Genomic DNA, 23,510 nt, shown 5'->3' on the forward strand with positions numbered 1-23,510 from the left:
ATCGGAGAAGATAAATTAAAGAAAAACATATTGAAGGTGAACATGAATGTCAAAAGTGAATTATTTTTTCGACATTAGAAATGCAGCTTATGAAAAGCAGGAAAAGAAAGAAAGAAGTTGAGCTCTTGATCGAAGAAAAGGTTTAACAAGAAGATTGTAAACCAACCTTTGCCATGGAAGAACTTGTGGTAGTAGTAGGCGCCAAGATCTATGTGCTCAATGATGTAGCGCTTCACCTTCTCACAGTGCAGAGTCTGGCTCTCTCGGGGTACCTCGAGCACCGAGACACCCGCATTTGTGCAGTGTGAGCTCAAGGACCACTCTGAGGATGGCGTCTCAGGCACAGAACCCCCAGCGGTTCCACCTGACAAAGCTGTTGTGCAATTCCTTGTCAACCCGATGTGTCGCTCACCCTCTCCGCCGATTTCATTACGGAAGTATGGGCAGGCTAGCAACAACTCGTTGCTTTTACCGTCTCCCGAATCCATCTCGGGAAAATCGCGCCCATTAAGATCCTCGATGCTCCCCGAAGGTGAAGATGAAGAGCGAGGGGCTTGTGACGCTGCAGAGGCGCCGGTCGTCGTGTTGACCCTCTTGCCAAGCTGGTGCCGACTGCTAGCAACACGTCGCAAGTCAAACAGGATGCTCTGCACATCGTAATGTGCAAAGCATTTCTGGCATACCCAAGGCGTTTCATCTGCCCTGCCGTCCTCGACATCCGACTTCTCCGATGCTGCATCACTGTCCATCTTACTTCGAAGCTTGCGGAAAATTGAGTTATCACCTGTGTCAGAGCGAGACCGCCGCTTGAGCAATTTCTCATGTTCTTTCACTGATGGCACAGGACCCTTGTCCAATTCAGTCGTGCACAAAGGCCAATCAACCCTGGCTGTTACATTTGAGACAACTGGAGAGTCTCCATCCTGCTCATCATGACCACTGTAGCTATGAAGCAGGGCTCCAAAGCCATCTCCACTGATGTTGCCCTGCTTGTCAATGGAGCTGGTGCTACCATACTCGCGGTGCAAGGTTGTCGGACCACTGCCAGTAGCTGTGGCTACCAAAGCGGCCACTTCAGAGTCAGGCAGCATAGCATCACTGTTACTACGTTGTCGACGAGCTGGTTTCTGCATTGAAGTATCCTCTTTCTCCTTCATCCTTGCCACACCTCGAGTTTCTACTGGAGAGGCAGCAGGTTGAAAAGGACGGCTGACCAATACCATACCGTCATGAGGCTTTGGCCCGTCTCGGCCTGACCATCCTCCTTCCTCGCAGGGTTCTTTCTTGGGTGGCCACTCAGACACACGGGCCCGAACGCCCATTCGTGGAACAGCCGGTGCTCCATTCAGGTGTGTCGAACCCTCTGCTTTGGCATTGCCTGCCACACCACCATTCTGCAGCCGCACATGACGTGGATTGTGCTCATCCATTCGCCCAGCTCCTCGGCCATCTCTGCTCGACCCTGCCATTGGCCTATGCTCTGGCCCAACCTTCTCCCCCATTCCAACAGGTTTAACACCAGCCATGACATTTGTGCGTCTTAACTTGAGCACCACGACTCATTCCTTTGGCACTGCGTGGTTCAACAAAAGCCGCTGAATGAGGAGCCCTCCGCAAAATTTCCACGTTCGCCGACAACAGTTTGAATACTACTTTTTGCCGAAGCATCACAGTGTCACAGCAACCTCCACACCTCCTCGAATCTGCAAGGGCCTCACATTTTCACATGGCAGCTCACGTAAGGACCACGTTCACCAGCCACCCGAGACACGCGGAGATCTCTCAGCAACGTTGGGAACTTCCTTTCGTGCAAATCATTTGCAAGTTCTTCAACCTTCCTGTATAAAAGAAGAAAAATAAATATTAGGCATGTGTAAAAATCCATCAGCAGAAGAGACATGAACACAGAAACTCAATGGTAAGGCGAATGAACATGAAATGATCATATTTTATAAATGGATGGAAGCGTGAATCATTTTGTTGAAGGACATCAAAACACATCGTTTAAGGAATTAAACAATGCATTTGCTCCAAACCTTACATAAAGGTACGTAAGCTCAGCAAAAGCTGGGTCTCAAATCGAAAAAGAAACTTTAACTCAGCACAAGTTGGGACAATAAATTTGATCGACGACGCTCCGACATGAGAATTTATCCGCATTGAGATGAGTGACCCCAGGAGCAGTCGGTGTGTGCAAAACAAAAACAAGAGTTCCAAAGTAAAATTTCCTTCCGATGAGAGTTGGGGAGAGACAAAAATAAAGAGACTATTCCCACAATTCCAGCAGACTCGGTGGCGTAATGGTTCGAGCGTCCACTCCGAGTCGGGGAGGTCCGTGGTTCGAACCCCGGCCGAGTCATACCAAAGACTTTAAAAAAAAAGGGCACGTGCTGCTTCCTTGCTTGACGGAAGGTGTTCATAAAGAATAGAGCATGGACAAACAACCATCGGTTGGCAACCATTGCACAGGCTTTGATGGGCTGAACAGCCTCCTCCCTCCTGCATTGAAGTTCATTTCAAGGGGACTCGTATTATATCAAGCATGGCGTCTTCAGGTTTTCCACTATTTTGTACAATTTAATAGATGCAAAGCCAGGATACCTGACGAGCTGCAAAAAGCAAATAAGCAGAAAGGTGATTGAACAATGCGTGTGCCGACCCTCTGATGGACATTAAACTGGCAACCCATCTGCCGGCATTCGTTGGTGGATGTTAAAGACCTCAGGGTGTCCTCCGTGAGGAGTAGGTGAGAAAGAGAAAAAGAGAGAAAAAGAGAAAGAGAAAGAGAAAGAGAAAGAGAAAGAGAAAGAGAAAGAGAAAGAGAAAGAGAAAGAGAAAGAGAAAGAGAAAGAGAAAGAGAAAGAGAAAGAGAAAGAGAAAGAGAAAGAGAAAGAGAAAGAGAAAGAGAAAGAGAAAGAGAAAGAGAAAGAGAAAGAGAAAGAGAAAGAGAAAGAGAGAGAGAGAGAGAGAGAGAGAGAGAGAGAGAGAGAGAGAGAGAGAGAGAGAGAGAGAGAGAGAGAGAGAGAGAGAGAGAGAGAGAGAGAGAGAGAGAGAGAGACCAACATTTCCAGCTTTGTTCTCATCACTTTAGATCACGTGACAAGTGGTGCTCGGTGCTGCAATGCGACGATCATTCTAACACCATGGGAAACTCATTTTGTGAGATCAACCAGATCCACATTTCCACCGAATCAGAGCTGCTACTCCGACGGCATTCATGACCACACTGTTACAGTACCGCACACAAAGTGCACAAGACACACAACTGAGAGTGCAACATACTCATTTCAGCAAATGATGCCACCAGCAGCCACATACGAAAGGATAAGAATCAGCAGAACACCCTTTCAAAAAACGAGTGCCTTAAATTTTACAGAAAACTTGATTTAAACAAAATCCATAAAGCCATCTACAACAGCTACTGGTTACCCCACCCCGGTACAAGCACGAGGGCAACGACACGAATTTATGAATCGGCCTGTTGGTGTTCCCATCTGAACCTCTGGCTCAGGATACGGTGAACCCAGGTTCAAATCCAATACGTGTTCCCCCACTTATCTACCAATGTCCTTGTAATCCATGATGAAGTGCATCGAGGTCGACTCGTGTCTTTGTCCTGAGGTCCTCCATGTAATGGGTCGAAGATTCATCAATTAAAAAATACATTTTTCCGATTTGGTGTTCTCTTCCAAGTTATGTGCTTAGATGGGAATACCAAATTGGGATCCTGAATTTGCGTCCCTCTTGTGTAGTTCCCACTTGGATCCTCTTGCTTACTCGCATTGTGAAGCGATGCAATTTGACTACCACCATTCCTATCTATGAGCCGACCTGGTGATGTGGAACACTACAATGAGAGATCTACCGTACTCTTTACAAAGTGTTGGTGGCACCAAATCAGTTTCTTGACATGTGTTTCACTGGCTGGTATGCCACTGCCTTCCCAGCAGCCAGCCAGGGCAGGAATTTGTCATTTGTCCATGGTGTCAGCGATCGCTCTCAGACTCTTTGCGAAGGATACCGTAGGATCTTTAATGTCCACCAACTAATGCCAGCAGATCGGACACTGTTTAACGTCCATTTGAGGGATGGTACACACATTGAGGTTGAGATGTTTGCAGCAAGGTCGAGATGCAAACCCAGGCTAGACAACTCAGAAGTGAGTGGCGTACATCTGTCGTGTGTTCTGGGTTGCCAGGATGACATAGAGGGGTTTCATTCAGTACCCATGATGCAGTGCTCAGGAACCATGTTGGTTGTCAAGATAATTTAGCAAGAAAAGCTAAACAAGACCTAACAAGGCCAAAGAATTAGCGTAACCTTCCATTACAGGAAGTCAGAATAACGAGATAAACGTGTTAGATTGTAGAGATACTACAGCTATCATTGCCAGGGAAGTGAATACAATCAACATGGAGGTGCACACGGCAGTATGGGATGGCTCTGAAACCCCTCCACACCCCCATCACAAATTATATATTAATAGTTGGTGTCCTTCAGGATCTGAGTCGGTCAACCAGACTGACTATCGCGACAATTCACTTCCAGCATCATGGAATTTGTACTATACAGGGAGGCCCAGAAAATGATGACACTCACAATTGCGACCGAAAGGCTTTAACATGTGGAAAGCAACATCATGGTTATCAAAACGAACGACATTCTTCGTTGATATATTTGTTGCGAGAAGCACGGTCAACGTGATCAGCATTTGCCCGAGCACTTCCTCTTCCGGAGGGTTGAAAATATTCACTACCCTGCGACAAAAGTCCTCCTCGCCTAACGAGTCGTGCAATCCCACACACACAACATTTAACCCGCGGCTCCATGAGAGTTTGGGACCTTTGTGTGAAGAGTCGACTCTTCAAATGTCCCCACAGGTAACAATCGCATGGATTGAAGATGCAGCTACGAGCGAGCCATGCCGTTCCATAATGGAGACCGTCTGAGCCGGATTGTCATCACACCCGCATAAAATGACTCAAAATACCAACGTTTCGTGGAGAAAGGACCATTCTCGGGATATCAGCATGGACCAATCTCTGTGTTGGCCTGTTTGGTGGTCCCACCTGAGCACATAGCTCATGCTGTTGGGATCCTCGAGTCATACAGCCTTTACTACTACACCGCTTCGCCAATTGTCTCGTAATGTCATTGCAATTTTAAAGTACCGCACAGCGATGTCTCCCGACATGCTTGTCCGACGTATAATACATGTACATCGTACAAGCTCCTCCATGAGCCAGAGACGCTGTAAACTGGGTACCCACAAACAAGCCCTCAATTCCACAAACGTGGTAAAACATCATTGCACCGGAGTCTCAATGGTCGTCCCAACAAATATTAACGCTGTCCCACTGTTGTATTGTACGCGGACAACCGAGTTTGTCACCATGTACAAAAACGCATCGAAACGTTTTCCGACGGAAGATTCTCTCGATCTACGGAGCGATGGACTAACAGTCATCATTCCGTGGGCCAATCACAAAAGAGAGACTTGCTCCTCATCCTGCGATTGAACGTGCAGACGCGGGCAACTTGCTCGTTTCATCAACAGGCCAGTACAAATATAACCAGAGGGGGAGCACTCGGTGGAGTGCAAGACCTCCGCCACCAATACTGCTGGGTCACTTAAGTGAACCTGATGTCCTATTCATTGTAGGTCAAAACGGATCAGACTCGACTGAACCATGATTGAATAAACTAAACTAGATTGACGCGCATGCAGAAATGCCAAAAAATAAAAAAAAATCGAAATTTTTTTGAAAAAAAAGTTGCAAAATTTTAATTTTTTTTCTCTAACATTTTTTGGGGTTGGAAATCACTTAAAACATGTAAAAATGCAAAAAAAATATATTCAAATATTTTTTCAAAATGGCCACCACAGTGGCCATATTGGACTTTGGACCAAGTCCAAAATCTAATGGCATGATCCTTGGACCATACCTAACCCCCCCCCCCCCACCAAGTTTCGTCGAAATCCGTCCAGGAGTTTTTCCGTCATACTGTTCACAAACAAACAAACAAACAAACAAACAGGGGTGAAAACAGTAACCTCCGTCCATCTTCGATGGCGGAGGTTAACGAGATTCTTATCGGCTTTTCTATCACATCTGGTGAGAAATTATAGTTTGAAGATCCTTTTGAAGGGTCGTTGGCATGCGCGGTTCAAACGCAGCTCGAATTTGCAGGCAAAAGTCACAAACTTCAGAAGCAAGACAAATATTTTATATCATTAAGGCTCCCTACCTGAGACTCATTCAAGCAACGGACGAGTTTGGTTGATTAACATGAAATCTCCGTCGAGAGCTATTTCGTCAGAAGTGCAGATCAAATAAGGGAAACTATCGGGTGCAAGTTTGTTCGAGAATTCCTACCCAACATAGCAGCTGTTAGCAGAGAAAAATAGCGCCAGGCCATACCTCTCTCAAAATCACCTTTGTTCCGTTTGGACGTCGAAAGTCACTTATTAAAGCAGAGACATCAACGTTGCTGCAAGTAAAATGCCACCCAAGATCGAATGAACAATGGGAAAGCAGACACGTGACTGCCATGCTGGTAACCACAGGCCTGTGGTTATCTTCTTATCACCAGGAAACAGGGCCTGGTTAAAGCCAAGGCAAACAACCTCAGCTGAAGCAACGGAAAGCCATGCAGAGTAACGAAGAGCCTCCATTTGTGGATGACAACAATAAATAAATATATAATGAAACGATCGTTAGAAAAATGAAAACTTGCAAATAAGTGGGAAGAACTAGTCCTTCTTGGATAAGGGAATGGTGAACGCGATGGCATCGTGGACATGAAAACCCACAGGCGGAGCCGGTCCCCTTCTGGTCAATCCTTTAATCTCTGCAAACAGGCAAAAGTATGGAATGCCTTCACTGGATGAGCCTGTTCGGTTCCACTATCCCATCGGGATGTTGAAACACCGAGGTGCTGTTACGAAGAGTAAAATTAATAAACCGAGTCGTTTCTTTTTTTGGGGGGGGGGAGGGGGGTGACCGTACCGTAGCCTTGAAGCTACAGAGACAAGGTAATGCCAACGATGATAAAAAGAAACAATGAGTTCACTTCCAAGGAATTTCAAAGCAGGAGGAGGCCCATCAAAGCCTGCGCGACTGTTTGTCCATGCTCTATTCTTTATGAATGCCGAGCGTCAAAGAAGGAAGTAGCACGTACAGTTTTAATGCGTTTTATGTTTTGCTTCTGAAGTCCTTGATAAATTAACGTTTAGTGAGCGAAGGAGACGGTTCAGTTTGTATGATACGACAAGAATCCTTAGTGGAAGGTTGAAACGAGACGGTGGAAGACTTTTCCTTGCCATCTTTACTGGCGAATGGAAAAAGTGTGGCAACGCGTGCTCTGAAAATGGCACCCCTTCTGCCTTTTACGCACATTTAAGCATGTCTGAAAATCAGGTCAGTTCAACTCTCTCGCCGTGCTCGCTCTCCTCTGCCCTGATAATGCGAATCCTAATATGGCACTGAAGAATGTTTTGCTCAGAGGTGGGGACATGGAGGAGGAGGGTTTGAAGATGTTGGGTGGAAGGTGGAGTTTGGAAGCTGCAGGAGGGGAGTGCATGGTGTCGGTTAAAATGGAAACTATGTGTTCATTACTTTATGTATTTGTGCAAACAGCTTGTCACAACAATTGGTTGTACAGGACAATGAAAGTCGGACGAACTGAAGTTTTTTTTTGGCGGTGCGCCAACCCTAACAACCATACAGGGGTGAGAACATAACCTCCGTCCACCTTCGGTGGCAGAGGTAAACACGAGTTCCCTTTCAAATAACTTAATTACAAGAGGAGGCCATTAGGCCCATCAAGCCTGCACCATTGTTGCCAAGCTACAGTTATTTGTCCGTGCTCTATCGTTCATAAATGCTGAACATCAAGGAAGGAAACAGCACGTACCATTATGAAATTGTTTGGTACGACTCGGCCACGGTTCGAACTGCTGAGCTCCCGGACTCGGAGTGAACGCTCTAACCATAACACAACCTAGTCTGGTTTAACATCTTCACCTTGGTAATTATTAGGTTTAAAATATCCAAGTTTGTATGCAAAAGGTCGAGGCTTGTGGAGGACATGGAACACAGAACGGATAAGACCTAAGTCACATTTGCTCTACGGCGAGGATACGGCGGCCGTATGCCCTCTGAATTGACAGAAACGTGCGGCGGCCGCAGAGTTTCTGAGGTGGCCTCAGGGTGGCCCTACGCCGTTTGGCCATCTTTTACGGGTCGTAGGGGTCGCCGTGGAATTATAGTGCGGAGTTATAACTTTTTTCATTTCTACGTTTGCCGTAGCAATTCGACAAGCCGAAACAAAAGAACTGGTATAAAAAAATAACCCACTCGTTACCGTCCGTCTGGCCGCACGTTCGCCTTAGGGTCCCCCTGCGGTCCCCCTGCGGTCGCCTTGCGGTCGCCATGCGGGCACCTTGCGTCTGCCTTGAAAATTCTATGGCCGCCGCAGGAACGCCCTAAGGTCACCGTGCGACATCAAATCAAAGACCGTACGGTACCCCCACGTTTTCAGTCTCCACAATTTATAAACACCCCGTGCGGCTCCCTGAAAAATAAAAACATATGTGACTGCTACATTGTGTGACCGTGGAAATACTGCGGCCGCCCTATAATTGCTAGTGGCCGTAGATTTTGTAGACCCCACGGTCGCCGTGGCAAATGTGACTTCGGCCGAAGGAACAGAGAAGGGGGAAATACACCAACAGCAGGGACGAAGGATAATATGGAGGAAGACTTGGACAAATGAGGGATGTAGGGAGGAATTAGGGGTAGGGGAGGATACAGGGGGTGGGCAAGATGGATAGAGAAAGAAACTCTCAAGAAGGAAAAACTGGGAACTTGGAAAGAGTTGAGCTCGTGGGATTGTTAATGGGGGTAGAAAAGATCATGGTTTTGAACACTAGACGATCTGAGATGGTGGTGAACAGCTGTCTTGAAGACCTGGTGGGAAGAATGAGGTTGAACAGAATGTGGAAGTTGGTTCTGCAGGTGGGGAATTTCACCATTGGCAGCATCGTCACCGAGGTATATAATTTAAGACCGACAATGAACTTTGACCGACAACAAAGCACAGTCAGCTGATTAATCTCGACAATAGATACCACACTTTTAATACTGAGCTGCATCATAACATAAACGGTCAGAAGGTAACATCGCAGGGCTGTTCCAAACTTCCACTGCCAGGCATATACCACGTGAAAACCTGGAGAAAATGATACATCTGTGATGGAACGTAATCCTCACTCCCGACCACTTCAAAATTAACAGGTAATTAACGAGATACAGGTGGATGAAAGATGCTGACATGAAAAGAGGAAGTGGAAGTTCGAGTCGGACAGCAAAACTATCAATGTTGCTCTGTTTGCGCCGTCATCGTGATGCAAGTAGACCGGGGTGTGCAAGGAGACCAAGTTACTCGTGCATAAAGTATTGCAATCACGCAATTTGCTCAAAATAAAGGAATTCAGACGCGAGATAAAGATGCCATCATTCTACTCCGTTTATCCTGTGCCCTGAAGAGATGAAATTGCATATCTGGATTATCCACTGCAAACTTATTACGTAAGCAATGAAACTGGAACGGCGCATGCGAGAGCGTGTACGTCCGCCAGGCTGAACAGTTTACGGTTTGTATCCTACCGATAGGCCGGATCTGGATGCGTATCTGAACCAAAATGGAATCGGCTTGTTCATGTCATGACCCCAACTCATCCGCAAAGTTTCATCCGAATCCGTGCATAACTTTTTGAGACATCGTGCTATGTATTGTTTTTGGCCCTCTCTCTCTCAATGGTGAAGAATCACTTCAAAAAATTATCGTATCCAGACCTGGATCTTCATCAAAATCTAATCGATTCGTCCGTCTCACACACTCAACCTGTCCACCAATTTTCCTCCAAATCCATCCATAACTTCCTGAGATATCCTGCTCACACACGCACACAAAGACAGACAAACAGTCTGTTTTCTTTCAAAGTCTTTTCTTTCAAGCTTCTGGGTCTCACTATCTGCCATGACCTTTCCTGGGAAAGTCACATTTCCAACCTTGCCTCAAAAGCCAGTCGCCGACTGGGAATCCTCCGTCGTGCAAAGTCCTTCCTCGGCCCTCTTGAGCTCCTGACCACTTACAAAGCTTTTGTCCGTAGCCTGATGGAGTACTGCTCTCCCCTCTGGGCTGGTGCTCCTGCCTCCCACCTTTCTCGACTTCACGCTGTCGAAACCAGGGCTTTTAAGATCATTGGCATCTCCCGCAATGAAGCTGAGTCTTTGGGCCTCTCACTCAATCACCGCAGGTTGGTCGGTGGTCTTTCTGTCTTCTACCGACTCCTCTCCAGCCTTGCCCCCCCTGCTCTCTCTGCGATTTGTCCCAACCACATTTCCACAGGGCGCTCAAGGTCCGCCAACAACCCCCTTCTGGTAAAACTACCAAAATCACGAATCACTGCTCATCTTCACTCTTTCATTCCTCTTTTTTCCCGCCTTTGGAATAAACTTCCTCACTCTATTCTTTCCCATTCTTCCCTTCAGGCTTTCAAAACAGCTGTTCACCACCACCTCTTATCTTCCCCCATCCAAATCCTCGATCTTTTCTACCCCCGATAATCCACCCAAGCCCACTGCCTTCAAATCTCCTGCTTTCCTTCCTGAAAGTCCCTTTAATGTCCATCTTCCCCTCGCCATGTTCCCCGTCCCATCCCCATCCCTCTCCCTTCCACAGTTCACCTGTGTCTGTTCCCCAATGTTTTGTCCCTTCCACTCCCGCCCCTCTTGTCTCATGCCTCCTTGCTGTGAGTTGTGTGTTAGCTCTCATACGAGCCTCGACCAAGGTATACAAAAAAAAAAAAAAAAACAGAGCTGAAAACATCACCTCCATCCACCTTCGTGGTGGAGGTAGGTAGTTAGTGCATCCATCTCCTTCACCCACACAAACCAAACTTGTTCACTGCTTCCACTCAATTTGCTTTTCCTCATCTCTCCACTCTTCACAAAAAACCTACAAACCTTTCTCCACTCTTCCATTACAAACTCATAGCTTTCTGGATTTATACTCTCCACCCCACTACGTTCATAATCTGCGGATTACCCCGTCGGGCACTGCAGAAGAAGCAAGAATTCCTTTTTTTTAACCGTTGTGGTAAACACAATCATTTTGCATACAGTATAGTTTACAAGGAAATCAGAAATGACTTGGTTCAGCTGCAAATGACTTCTGCAGGATGTGAGCCACCCACGTCAACTTACATCACCGACATCATTCCAGTGCCACGTATATACTTTTTGAAACGCATGGATAGATACTGAAAAGCAACTTCATACGAGTTTCCTTTACAAGGAACTTCAATGCAGGATACCGTGAGGCCGATCAAGCACGTATAGTACAAGGGATCTCTTCCATTGCTCGCAACCCAACGTCGTTGGGCCGTGCTCCACCCGATTTAAATGCTGTCAAGCAAGGAAGCAGCACGTACCATATGTGTACATCGTTGGTATGACTCGGCTGGGGTTCGAACCAACAACCTCCCGGACTCAAGAGCGGATGCTGCAACCAAGATATCACAGAGTCTGGCTTTGCAGAGAAAATAAAAATCAGCACAAAATCTCAAACTAGCAAAATACCATTCACAATCTATCCAGCTGACATTAAGCTGACAGTTGCTTATAACCACTTGAAGTCGAAGCCGTTGATTTACTCATCTTTCGGAAGAATGGCCCAAAGAAAGTTGCCGAGATTCAGTCTGGAGTGAGTATCCGGAGAGAGAGAGAGAGAGAGAGAGAGAGAGAGAGAGAGAGAGAGAGAGAGAGAGAGAGAGAGAGAGAGAGAGAGAGAGAGAGAGAGAGAGAGAGATGGCGAGAGAGAGAGAGATGGCGAGAGAGAGAGAGAGATGGCGAGAGAGAGAGAGATGGCGAGAGAGAGAGAGAGAGAGAGAGAGAGAGAGAGAGAGAGAGATGGCGAGAGAGAGAGAGAGAGAGAGAGAGAGAGGGAGAGAGAGAGAGAGAGAGATGGAGAGACAGAGAGAGAGAGAGACAGCGAGAGAGAGAGAGAGAGAGAGAGAGAGAGAGAGAGAGAGAGAGAGAGAGAGAGAGAGAGAGAGAGAGAGAGAGAGAGAGAGAGAGAGAGAGAGATGGCGAGAGAGAGAGAGAGAGAGAGAGAGAGAGAGAGAGAGAGAGAGAGAGAGAGAGAGAGAGAGAGAGAGAGAGAGAGAGAAATGGCGAGAGAGAGAGAGAGAGAGAGAGAGAGGTGGAGAGAGAGAGAGAGAGAGATACCGAGAGAGAGAGAGAGACAGATGCCGAGAGAGAGAGAGAGAGAGAGAGAGAGAGAGAGATGGCGAGAGAGAGAGAGAGAGAGAGAGAGAGAGAGAGAGAGAGAGAGAGAGAGAGAGAGAGAGATGGCGAGAGAGAGAGAGATGGCGAGAGAGAGAGAGAGAGAGAGAGAGAGAGAGAGAGAGAGAGAGAGAGAGAGAGAGAGAGAGAGAGAGAGAGAGAGAGAGAGAGAGAGAGAGAGAGAGAGAGAGAGAGAGAGAGAGAGAGAGAGAGAGAGAGAGAGAGAGAGAGAGATGGCGAGAGAGAGAGAGAGAGAGAGAGAGAGAGAGAGAGAGAGAGAGAGAGAGATGGCGAGAGAGAGAGATGAGAGAGAGATGGCGAGAGAGAGAGAGAGATGGCGAGAGAGAGATGGCGAGAGAGAGAGAGAGAGATGGCGAGAGAGAGAGAGAGATGGAGAGAGAGAGAGAGAGAGAGAGAGAGAGAGAGAGAGAGAGAGAGAGAGAGAGAGAGAGAGAGAGAGAGAGAGAGAGAGAGAGAGAGAGAGAGAGAGAGAGAGAGATGGCGAGAGAGAGAGAGAGAGAGAGAGAGAGAGAGAGAGAGAGAGAGAGAGAGAGAGAGAGAGAGAGAGAGAGAGAGAGAGAGAGAGAGAGAGAGAGAGAGAGAGAGAGAGAGAGAGAGAGAGAGAGAGAGAGAGAGAGAGAGAGAGAGAGAGAGAGAGAGAGAGAGAGAGAGAGAGAGAGAGAGAGAGAGAGAGAGAGAGAGAGAGAGAGAGAGAGAGAGAGAGAGAGAGAGAGAGAGAGAGAGAGAGAGAGAGAGAGAGAGAGAGAGAGAGAGAGAGAGAGAGAGAGAGAGAGAGAGAGAGAGAGAGAGAGAGAGAGAGAGAGAGAGAGAGAGAGAGAGAGAGAGAGAGAGAGAGAGAGAGAGAGAGAGAGAGAGAGAGAGAGAGAGAGAGAGAGAGAGAGAGAGAGAGAGAGAGAGAGAGAGAGAGAGAGAGAGAGAGAGAGAGAGAGAGAGAGAGAGAGAGAGAGAGAGAGAGAGAGAGAGAGAGAGAGAGAGAGAGAGAGAGAGAGAGAGAGAGAGAGAGAGAGAGAGAGAGAGAGAGAGAGAGAGAGAGAGAGAGAGAGAGAGAGAGAGAGAGAGAGAGAGAGAGAGAGAGAGAGAGAGAGAGAGAGAGAGAGAGAGAGAGAGAGAGAGAGAGAGAGAGAGAGAGAGAGAGAGAGAGAGAGAGAGAGAGAGAGAGAGAGAGAGAGAGAGAGAGAGAGAGAGAGAGAGAGAGAGAGAGAGAGAGAGAGAGAGAGAGAGAGAGAGAGAGAGAGAGAGAGAGAGAGAGAGAGAGAGAGAGAGAGAGAGAGAGAGAGAGAGAGAGAGAGAGAGAGAGAGAGAGAGAGAGAGAGAGAGAGAGAGAGAGAGAGAGAGAGAGAGAGAGAGAGAGAGAGAGAGAGAGATGGCGAGAGAGAGAGAGAGAGAGAGAGAGAGAGAGAGAGAGAGAGAGAGAGAGAGAGAGAGAGAGAGAGAGAGAGAGAGAGAGAGAGAGAGAGAGAGAGAGAGAGAGAGAGAGAGAGAGAGAGAGAGAGAGAGAGAGAGAGAGAGAGAGAGAGAGAGAGAGAGAGAGAGAGAGAGAGAGAGAGAGAGAGAGAGAGAGAGAGAGAGAGAGAGAGAGAGAGAGAGAGAGAGAGAGAGAGAGAGAGAGAGAGAGAGAGAGAGAGAGAGAGAGAGAGAGAGAGAGAGAGAGAGAGAGAGAGAGAGAGAGAGAGAGAGAGAGAGAGAGAGAGAGAGAGAGAGAGAGAGAGAGAGAGAGAGAGATGGCGAGAGAGAGAGAGAGAGAGAGAGAGAGAGAGAGAGAGAGAGAGATGGCGAGAGAGAGAGAGAGAGAGAGAGAGAGAGAGAGAGAGAGAGAGAGAGAGAGAGAGAGAGAGAGAGAGAGAGAGAGATGGCGAGAGATGGCGAGAGATGGCGAGAGATGGCGAGAGATGGCGAGAGATGGCGAGATGGCGAGAGAGAGAGAGAGAGAGAGAGAGAGAGAGAGAGAGAGAGAGAGAGAGAGAGAGAGAGAGAGAGAGAGAGAGAGAGAGAGAGAGAGAGAGAGAGAGATGGCGAGAGAGAGAGAGAGAGATGGCGAGAGAGAGAGATGGCGAGAGATGGCGAGATGGCGAGAGAGAGAGAGAGAGAGAGAGAGAGAGAGAGAGAGAGAGAGAGAGAGAGAGAGAGAGAGAGAGAGAGAGAGAGAGAGAGAGAGAGAGAGAGAGAGAGAGATGGCGAGAGAGAGAGAGAGAGAGAGAGAGATGGCGAGAGAGAGAGAGAGAGAGAGAGATGGCTAGAGAGAGAGAGAGAGAGAGAGAGAGAGAGAGAGAGAGAGAGAGAGAGAGAGAGAGAGATGGCGAGAGATGGCGAGAGATGGCGAGAGAGATGGCGAGAGATGGCGAGAGATGGCGAGAGATGGCGAGAGATGGCGAGAGATGGCGAGAGATGGCGAGAGATGGCGAGAGATGGCGAGAGAGATGGCGAGAGAGAGAGAGAGAGAGAGAGAGAGAGAGAGAGAGAGAGAGAGAGAGAGAGAGAGAGAGAGAGAGAGAGAGAGAGAGAGATGGCGAGAGATGGCGAGAGATGGCGAGAGATGGCGAGAGATGGCGAGAGATGGCGAGAGATGGCGAGAGATGGCGAGAGATGGCGAGAGATGGCGAGAGATGGCGAGAGAGAGAGAGAGAGAGAGAGAGAGAGAGAGAGAGAGAGAGAGAGAGAGAGAGAGAGAGAGAGAGAGAGAGAGAGAGAGAGAGAGAGAGAGACAGCCTCAGACATGCAGACCCCCATTAAACTCCCCTTCTTCCTCGGTTTCCCACGAACATCATGTTTTTCAAAGGACAAAAATAAATACCCCCCCCCCCCCGACCCCAGCCTTTTTAGCCCCATTCGTTGTTGAAAGCACGTCACTCCAATTAAAAGTCATGCATTTCTCGTGGTAATCAACTGGATTTTTACAATGCCAAACAGAACATTGAACGCTCAGAGAAACGCTTCGCTTAAAACACACACATCAAGATGAAAACAACAAGGGGTAAAAGTCTGGTGGACAAAACCACGAAGTTCATAACAAGTCAGACACAGAGGACAAGGTTGAAGCAAAATCGGCAACGCCGATAAAACGATTTTGTAATTACGACTCAAGAATGATCGGCGGTGACAAGGGATCTCTTGCATTGCTCACAACAATTAACTTTCCTTTCACGGTTTAACAATCAGACGAGCTAAGAAAAAAAAAGCATCACCGAAGCTCTCACTTGCATGGGAACAATTCCACTTCTGTTTCATTCAAGTCTGTAAAGTTTCACAGCGCCGAACCTGTCTTTGTCGATCCTTGGTTAAATTCTTGTCGTTGGTTTGCTGAAAAGAGCATCTCAGCTCAAGTGTGGGCTCATCAAAAATACAGGCCAAGTCAACTTAGTTCTGGGCAGATAATTTAAATATGTTGTTAGTGACAAGCTCTCCAGCCAAATCGCAAAAGGATTAGCCAAAAAGCCAGAAACAAAATGTATACATTATATATATATATATATATATATATATATATATATATATATATATATATATATATATATATATATATATATATATATATATAGATAGATATATATATATATATATATATAGATATATATACACACATACACAGTAGAGGTGAACTGTTTGTCGGACCCCACGATTTTCAGGGGATACATTTTCTAGAAAGTGCCGCAAATGTCGAATCCACAAATGTCAAATCCACAAATGTGGAATCCGCAAATGTCGAATCCGCAAATGTCAAATCCACAAATGTGGAATCCGCAAATGTCGAATGCGCAAATCCGCAAATGTCGAATCCACAAAAGTCGAATCCGCAAATGTCGAATCCACAAAAGTCGAATCCACAAAAGTCGAATCCGCAAATCCGCAAATGTCGAATCCGCAAAATCGAATCTGCAAATGTCGAATCCGCAACGTCAAATCCGCAACGTCGATTCCGCAACGTCGAATCCGCAACGTCGATTCCGCAACGTCGAATGCGCAAATGTCGAATCTGCAAATCCGCAAATGTCGAATCCGCATTTGCAAATGTCGAAACCGCAAATCCGCAAATGTCGAATCCACAAAAGTCGAATCCGCAAAAGTCGAATCCGCAAATGTCGAATCCACAAATGTCGAATCCACAAATGTCAAATCCATAAATGTCGAATCCGCAAAAGTCGAATCCGCAAATGTTGAATCCGCAAATGTCGAATCCTCAAATGTCGAATCCGCAAATGTCGAATCCACAAATCCGCAAATGTCGAATCCACAAAAGTCGAATCCGCAAATGTCAAATCCACAAATGTCGAATCCGCAAATGCGCAAATGTCGAATCCGCAAAATCGAATCTGCAAATGTCGAATCCGCAAATGACGAATCCGCAAATGTCGAATCCGCAACGTCGATTCCGCAACGTCGAATCCGCAAATGTCGAATGCGCATTTGCAAATGTCGAATCCGCAAATCCGCAAATGTCAAATCCACAAAAGTCGAATCCGCAAAAGTCGAATCCGCAAATGTCGAATCCACAAATGTCGAATCCACAAATGTCAAATCCATAAATGTCGAATCCGCAAAAGTCCAATCCGCAAATGTTGAATCCGCAAATGTCGAATCCTCAAATGTCGAATCCGCAAATGTCGAATCCGCAAATCCGCAAATGTCGAATCCACAAAAGTCGAATCCGCAAATGTCAAATCCACAAATGTCGAATCCGCAAATGCGCAAATGTCGAATCCGCAAAATCGAATCTGCAAATGTCGAATCCGCAAATGACGAATCCGCAAATGTCGAATCCGCAACGTCGATTCCGCAACGTCGAATCCGCAAATGTCGAATGCGCATTTGCAAATGTCGAATCCGCAAATCCGCAAATGTCAAATCCACAAAAGTCGAATCCGCAAATGTCGAATCTGCAAATGTCGAATCCGCAAATGTCGAATCCGCAAATGTCGAATCCGCAAATGTCGAATCCGCAAATGTCGAATCCGCAAATGTCGAATCCGCAAATGTCAAATCCATAAATGTTGAATCCGCAAAAGTCGAATCCACAAAAGTCGAATCCGCAAATGTCAAATCCACAAATGTCGAATCCGCAAATGTCGAATCCGCAAATGTCGAATCCGCAAATGTCGAATCCGCAAATGTCGAATCCGCAAATGTCGAATCCACAAATGCGCCGCGGGCATCGTATCAATGGGAAAGGAGGGGGGGATAAGTTCCCAGCGGTTCATGGTTCATTCGAGGAAAAAAAAAATTTAAATCCCGTGAAAAGCCGCAAATACACCTGCAAAAAACAGTGGAAATGGCTGCGAAACCGAAAAGAAAACACAAATTAAAATCCACGAAATACGGCCACAAAAAGAAAACACAAAACGCGAATACGCCCACGAACATGCGAAGCACAGGGCACGAATGTAGAAGCATGTTACATTTTATCAACCACAACTAGCGAATCTGTGAATAGCAGTGTCTGACAGTTCAGTCTATCTACACGAAATAAATGTCAGTGTGTGTCCATCAGTCAGTGTGTCTCCTCCATAACTCCAAAACCATGAAGCCTGGTGGCCCCAAACTTTGCATGCGCACTAAAGGAACTCCAAGGGGGTGCATGAATGAAAATTTGGTGTTTGGGTAAATTTAAACACCCCTTTTGAAGATAATTAACGGCCTTATTTAATTATGTCCTTTATCAAGGCTCATCCTTGGTCACCTCACTGTCTTTTTACATTACGGGTGATGAAGGTTGTGGTGAAGTTTCATCAAATTGTGTCTGTAGTTCGGGACAGGAGAGCAAATTCCTATTTATTTATTCTTTTTTTGGGGGCGGGGGGTCAAACCCTGCGTCATAGACCCCATTAATGAGTGCAGATTTTGATGCGGTCAATACACTTTGGTATAACACGCGTGATGCAGGTTGTGGTCAAGTTTCATCAAAATCATGTTTGGTTCAAGCCATAATGAAGTGTTTACGGACTGACTCACCTACAGACACTGCTCAATCACATAAGCTCACCTGATTAAAGTCCAAGTGAGTGAAAAATGATGTTCTAAAACTCATTTTATCAACATATGCAGGTGTCGATATGTAAGGATCATTTCCATAAACAATATCCTGAAGTGGGGAGCAGGGTTAACAAGACAAGGATAAAAGAACAAGAGTTGAAACATGATGGGGGGGGGAGTCAGACATATCCCTCTCCCATTTCACAGTGAGAATATGAGCATACGTCCTTCAGATGGCTGCAAATACAATTGAGAGCCATGCTGGCAGCACAAAGCTGGGCACCATTTTGCGGAACGAAATCGATGGTTGAGACCCAGACAAATCACACCAATTTATCACGTGACTCAATGAATGCTGATGTACAAAGCAGGTTTGAGATTAAAAGAAACAATTTCTTCACCCCATAACATATATTCAATTGATTACTTTGCCACAAACAGCCTTGTGGTCAATTTATCAAGCATTTGATGAACCATATGATTAGCCTCGCCTGTTCCAGAATGAGATTGGAGAAAGACTATTGCAATCTGGCTGTGTTCCAGTGTGTGCGAGTCCGCACGCCCATCAACTCTAATATGGCATCCCCAGCAGCCTACTTGATAATTATTAGCCGCGGCCCATTCAAGAGCGCATTTTTCCAGATCGCCCATGCTTTGAGGTCCGCTGCAAGGTCTACGGGCTCGACTCGTGTGTCTGGCGACGTGCCTGCAGCTGGCCTGCAGACACAATTCAACAATGTTGTATAATTTATCCATTTAAGTTGGTTTTTATACCTTGAATGAGGGTTACATACGAGTTAGCTGCACCAGCTTCTGAGGCTGTGTTTGTCAGCACCTAGATCTACTGTATTCTACATCGTTTATTCAAAGGTGTTTTGAAAAGTACATCACAAGCACAACAATAAAACGGTGTCATACATTTTGCATTAAAATTGCTAAATTACAAAAATGAGTTTATAATCTACAGGGTGATTTTTTTATTTGAGAACCCTAAATTATTCCATTACACTAAAAACTATATCCTGGAGGAACATCATATTTTGCGTAAATGTAGCCTAATGTTACAGAAAGATGTGACGTGATCCACACAATTGATTACCCTAAATGAAGTGCTAAAAGTGTCCGCCACCATGTTGAAAGGCACAAATTCATTCTCCGTGGCATGCTCTCCGACACAGAGTGCAGCACTTCTTGGGGAATATTGCTGATTGTGTCACTGATTCTTACTTTTAATTCACCAAGAGTGCGTGGATTTGTGAGCAGTGAGCTTGTTGTGCTAAACATCTGATATTTCTTGGGGCTTGCTTCCATTCTTTCCTGCACTTCATACACTTTCCCTGGAGTAACAACATTTGGCTGGCGAATGTGCTTTTTGACTTGCACGCAGCCTATTTCTCTGAACTGCTTCAATATATATATATATATATATATATATATATATATATATATATATATATATATATATATATATATATATATATATATATATACATACATACAGTATATATATATATATATATATATATATATATATATATATATATATATATATATATATATATATATATATATATATATAAATATATATATATATAAATATATAAATATATATATATATATATATATATATATATATATATATATATATATATAAATATATAAATATATATATATATATATATATATATATATATAAAAATATATATATATATATATATATATATATATATATATATATATATATATATACATATATAAATATAAGCCTGGTGTTGGCGCAGTGGTTAGGGCAGCGGCTTGGGATCCAAAAGGTCCTGAGTTCAAACCCCATTGGGCCACTGAATTAATACACCAGGGGGTTGACTCAGCCTGTCATCCTTCCGAGGTCGGCGAAATGAGTACCAGTATACTGGGCCGGTGTATACCCAGGTTAAAATAGGTGTACCATATCCCTGTGTCGTAAGAAGCGACCAGGGTTGCGTCAGGAAGGGCATCCGGCGTAAAACATGTGCCAAATCACTATGCGGATCATACGGATGATCCGCTGTGGCGACCCCTTACGGGAGCAGCCGAAAGAAGAAGAAGAAGATATATATATATATATATATATATATATATATATATATATATATATATATATATATATATATATATATATATATATATATATATATATATATATATATATACACTGATGAGCCAAAACATTATGACCACTGACAGGTGAAGTGAATAACATTGATTATCTTGTTACAATGGCACCTATCAAGGGGTGGGATATTTAGACAGCAAGTGAACAGTCAGTTCTTGAAGTTGATGTGTTGGATGCAGGAGAAATGGGCAGGAGTAAAGATCTGAGCGACTTTGACAAGGGCCAAATTGTTATGACCAGACGACTGGGTCAGAGCATCTCTGAAACGGCAAGGCTTGTGGGGTGCTCCCGGTCAACAGTGGTGAGTACCTACCGACAGTGGTCCGAGGAGGAACAAACCACAAACCGGCGACAGGGTGTTGGGCGCCCAAGGCTCATCGATGCACGAGGGAAACGAAGGCTATCCCGTCTGGTCCGAACTGACAGAAGGTCTACTGTGGCACAAGTCACAGAAAATTTTAATGGTGGTCAGAGAAGGAATGTGTCACAATCCACAGTGCATCACACCCTGCTGCGTACGGGGCTGTGTAGCCGCAGACCGGTCAGAGTGCCCATGATGACCCCTGCCCACCGTCGAAAGCACCTACAATGGGCACGTGAGCATCGGAACTGGACCTTGGAGCAGTGCAAGAAGGTCGCCTGGTCTGATGAGTCCCGCTTTCTTTGAGATCACGTGGATGGTCATGGACATGTGCGCCGTTTACCTGGGGAAGTGATGGCACCAGGATGCACTGTGGGAAAACGACAAGCCGGTGGAGGGAGTGTGATGCTCTGGGCAATGTTCTGCTGGGAAACCCTGGGTCCGGCCATTCACGTGGACGTCAATTTGATACGTGTCACCAACCTTAACATCGTTGCAGACCTGGTACACCCCTTCATGGCAATGGTATTCCCTGATGGCAGTGGCCTCTTTCAGCAGGATAATGTGCCCTGCCACACTGCACACATTGTTCGGGAATGGTTTGAGGAACATGATGAAGTGTTCACGGTGTTGCCCTGGCCTCCAAATTCTCCAGATCTCAATCCGATTGAACATCTGTAGGATGTGCTGGACCGACAAGTCCGATCCACGGCGGCTCCACCTCGAAACTTACAGGACTTGAAGGATCTGCTGCTCATGTTTTGGTGCCAGATACCACAGGACACCTTCAGGGGTCTTGTAGAGTCCATGCCTCGGCGAGTCGGCACTGTTTTGGCGGCACACGGAGGACCAACAGCATATGAGGCAGGTGGTCATTATGTTTTGGCTCATCAGTGTATATTCCATATTCGTGATCTTTATCACAATCAGGCTCCAAATGGAGATAAATTTAAACGATGTCCTTCAAATGCACTTCACCCATTGCATATTTGCTTGCAAACTGTTTCAAAACATACATCTACATGTAATATCAAGGGAGCTCGGTCGCGGTGTGCCTGCGTCCGCCCGTCAACAATGGTCCTATCTGGGATATAACTAATCGAGGTCAATCTGCAAACAGTACGACATAGTTGAATGAGCTGAGGATAGATGGGACGGTTCCAATTTACATTGAAACAAAAACTTTTCCTCCATATTCTTCTTCACATATAATAATAATGGTTTCACATATAATAATTCAATCCCGTTTCTCATATCAATTCGATGCAGAAAATGCTTGAGCGAAATTCAACACTTTTTTTTAATTTTATCATTTCCATTTTATGCACGTAACAGTAATACGTCACCCTATCAAACAGTACTTCTGATTATCCACCGCCTTTTGCTTTCCTTCCAACACAGGCGAGAAAAGGATACGAGAAAAAGTAGGAAAAAAAAATGGAAACACCTGGGTAAATGAGGGACGCCAAGCAACAGCTTCCACACCCCAGGCAAAAATGCTGCAGTTAGAACTATAGTACATGAGAGTGGAAGTACTGACCTCTCAGACTAAGAATGGACGCTCTAACCATGACACCGAGTCTGACATATGATTATAAAATTAACCCCCATGCTCTTCCAGCCAAATAAAGCCACATAAAGCAACCAAGAAAAGCTACACAAGGTAAGCCTTCTGTTGTTTAAAACTCCACCGGGGTTCCTCTACAGCTGCAGACATTTACAAATAGTACGTACATGAGAATCCCAACACTACATGCCCTCCTCAGCCGCCGGACCGGTTTAATCAGTTGTTGGCAAGTCATCAGCAGAGTTGACATACAAATAGTTAAGAGTGAAAGACGTGATCGGGTCTTCATATCTGCATGTATGTGTGTGTACGCACGCACGCACGCACGCACGCACACACGCACGCACAGAGTGTTTTAAGCAATTGTTAGAAATAACTGACCTGGATTCCTGCGTGCCACATAATTGATGTGGAACACAAATGGTCCCTCCCACCAACCCCCTCATATTCCATTCAAAGACACAGACGATGCACCAGTAAGTGATTGCACACAGACAAGTGTTAGGGTGGCAGGTGCAAACCTGAAAAACGTTCAGCAATCCCCCTGCTCACTCGTGCGTCAGCCATGATTAAGCCGATTAAAATCCATTCCCAAACACAGTCTAGTTCCTCACGCAAACCTTTGTCATACTGAGCTTTAACGAAGCTTGCTGCATGCCAAAGAAAACCCATGCGAAAGGTCAAACAGCGGCAAAGAGTAGGTCATGAAATTAGCGGAGAAGGTGCCAGCTGCGCTGTGAGAACAGGCCAAAGAGGGTAATAAAAAGTGTTCCTTATCCTCCACTGTTACGGTATGGCATGACTATGTCCTCGACAGAGCAAAGGAGCAGTACAAGGACAAAGCCGGTGATAAAATGAAACACTGGGTTGTTGGTTGAAATAAACCCCAGTTGGTTTGTTCATGAACTTCAGCCAGAGGGTTCAATCTACATTCCCTCACCGGTTTGGGGTTTTGCGACACCCAGTCCGTACATCTGTTCTACATTCAAAGGCTGGCAGGATGGCCAAGAGGTACGCATACTCGCCTCTCAGCTATTTAGCCTGGGTTTGATTCCTGAGCCAGCTATAAACTGTCGTTCCGGTGTTTCACAG

General features: G+C 45.7%; 1 protein-coding gene across 23 annotated transcripts in view; it reads right to left on the minus strand.

Annotated features, from left to right (window-relative positions):
* LOC147023891 (signal-induced proliferation-associated 1-like protein 2) overlaps window positions 1-23,510 on the minus strand; it is a 389,701-nt gene that overhangs the window by 168,729 nt on the left and 197,462 nt on the right. For 17 of the 23 annotated variants that reach the window (XM_085889827.1, XM_085889829.1, XM_085889825.1 and 14 more), the window contains one exon: window positions 167-1,838. In XM_085889827.1, coding sequence (XP_085745953.1) covers window positions 167-1,526 — 1,360 coding nt within the window. In that variant the 5' untranslated portion in view covers window positions 1,527-1,838. Of the gene's footprint in view, window positions 1-166; window positions 1,839-6,422; window positions 6,539-11,500; window positions 11,572-23,510 lie in introns of those variants that run through there. The other 6 variants (XM_085889807.1, XM_085889811.1, XM_085889813.1 and 3 more) reach the window with 3 other exon arrangements.

The sequence above is a fragment of the Eptatretus burgeri genome, chromosome 7 (genome assembly GCF_056783735.1).
Source record: "Eptatretus burgeri isolate ZD-2024b chromosome 7, Ebu_testis_v1, whole genome shotgun sequence".
Lineage (NCBI taxonomy): Eukaryota > Metazoa > Chordata > Myxini > Myxiniformes > Myxinidae > Eptatretus > Eptatretus burgeri.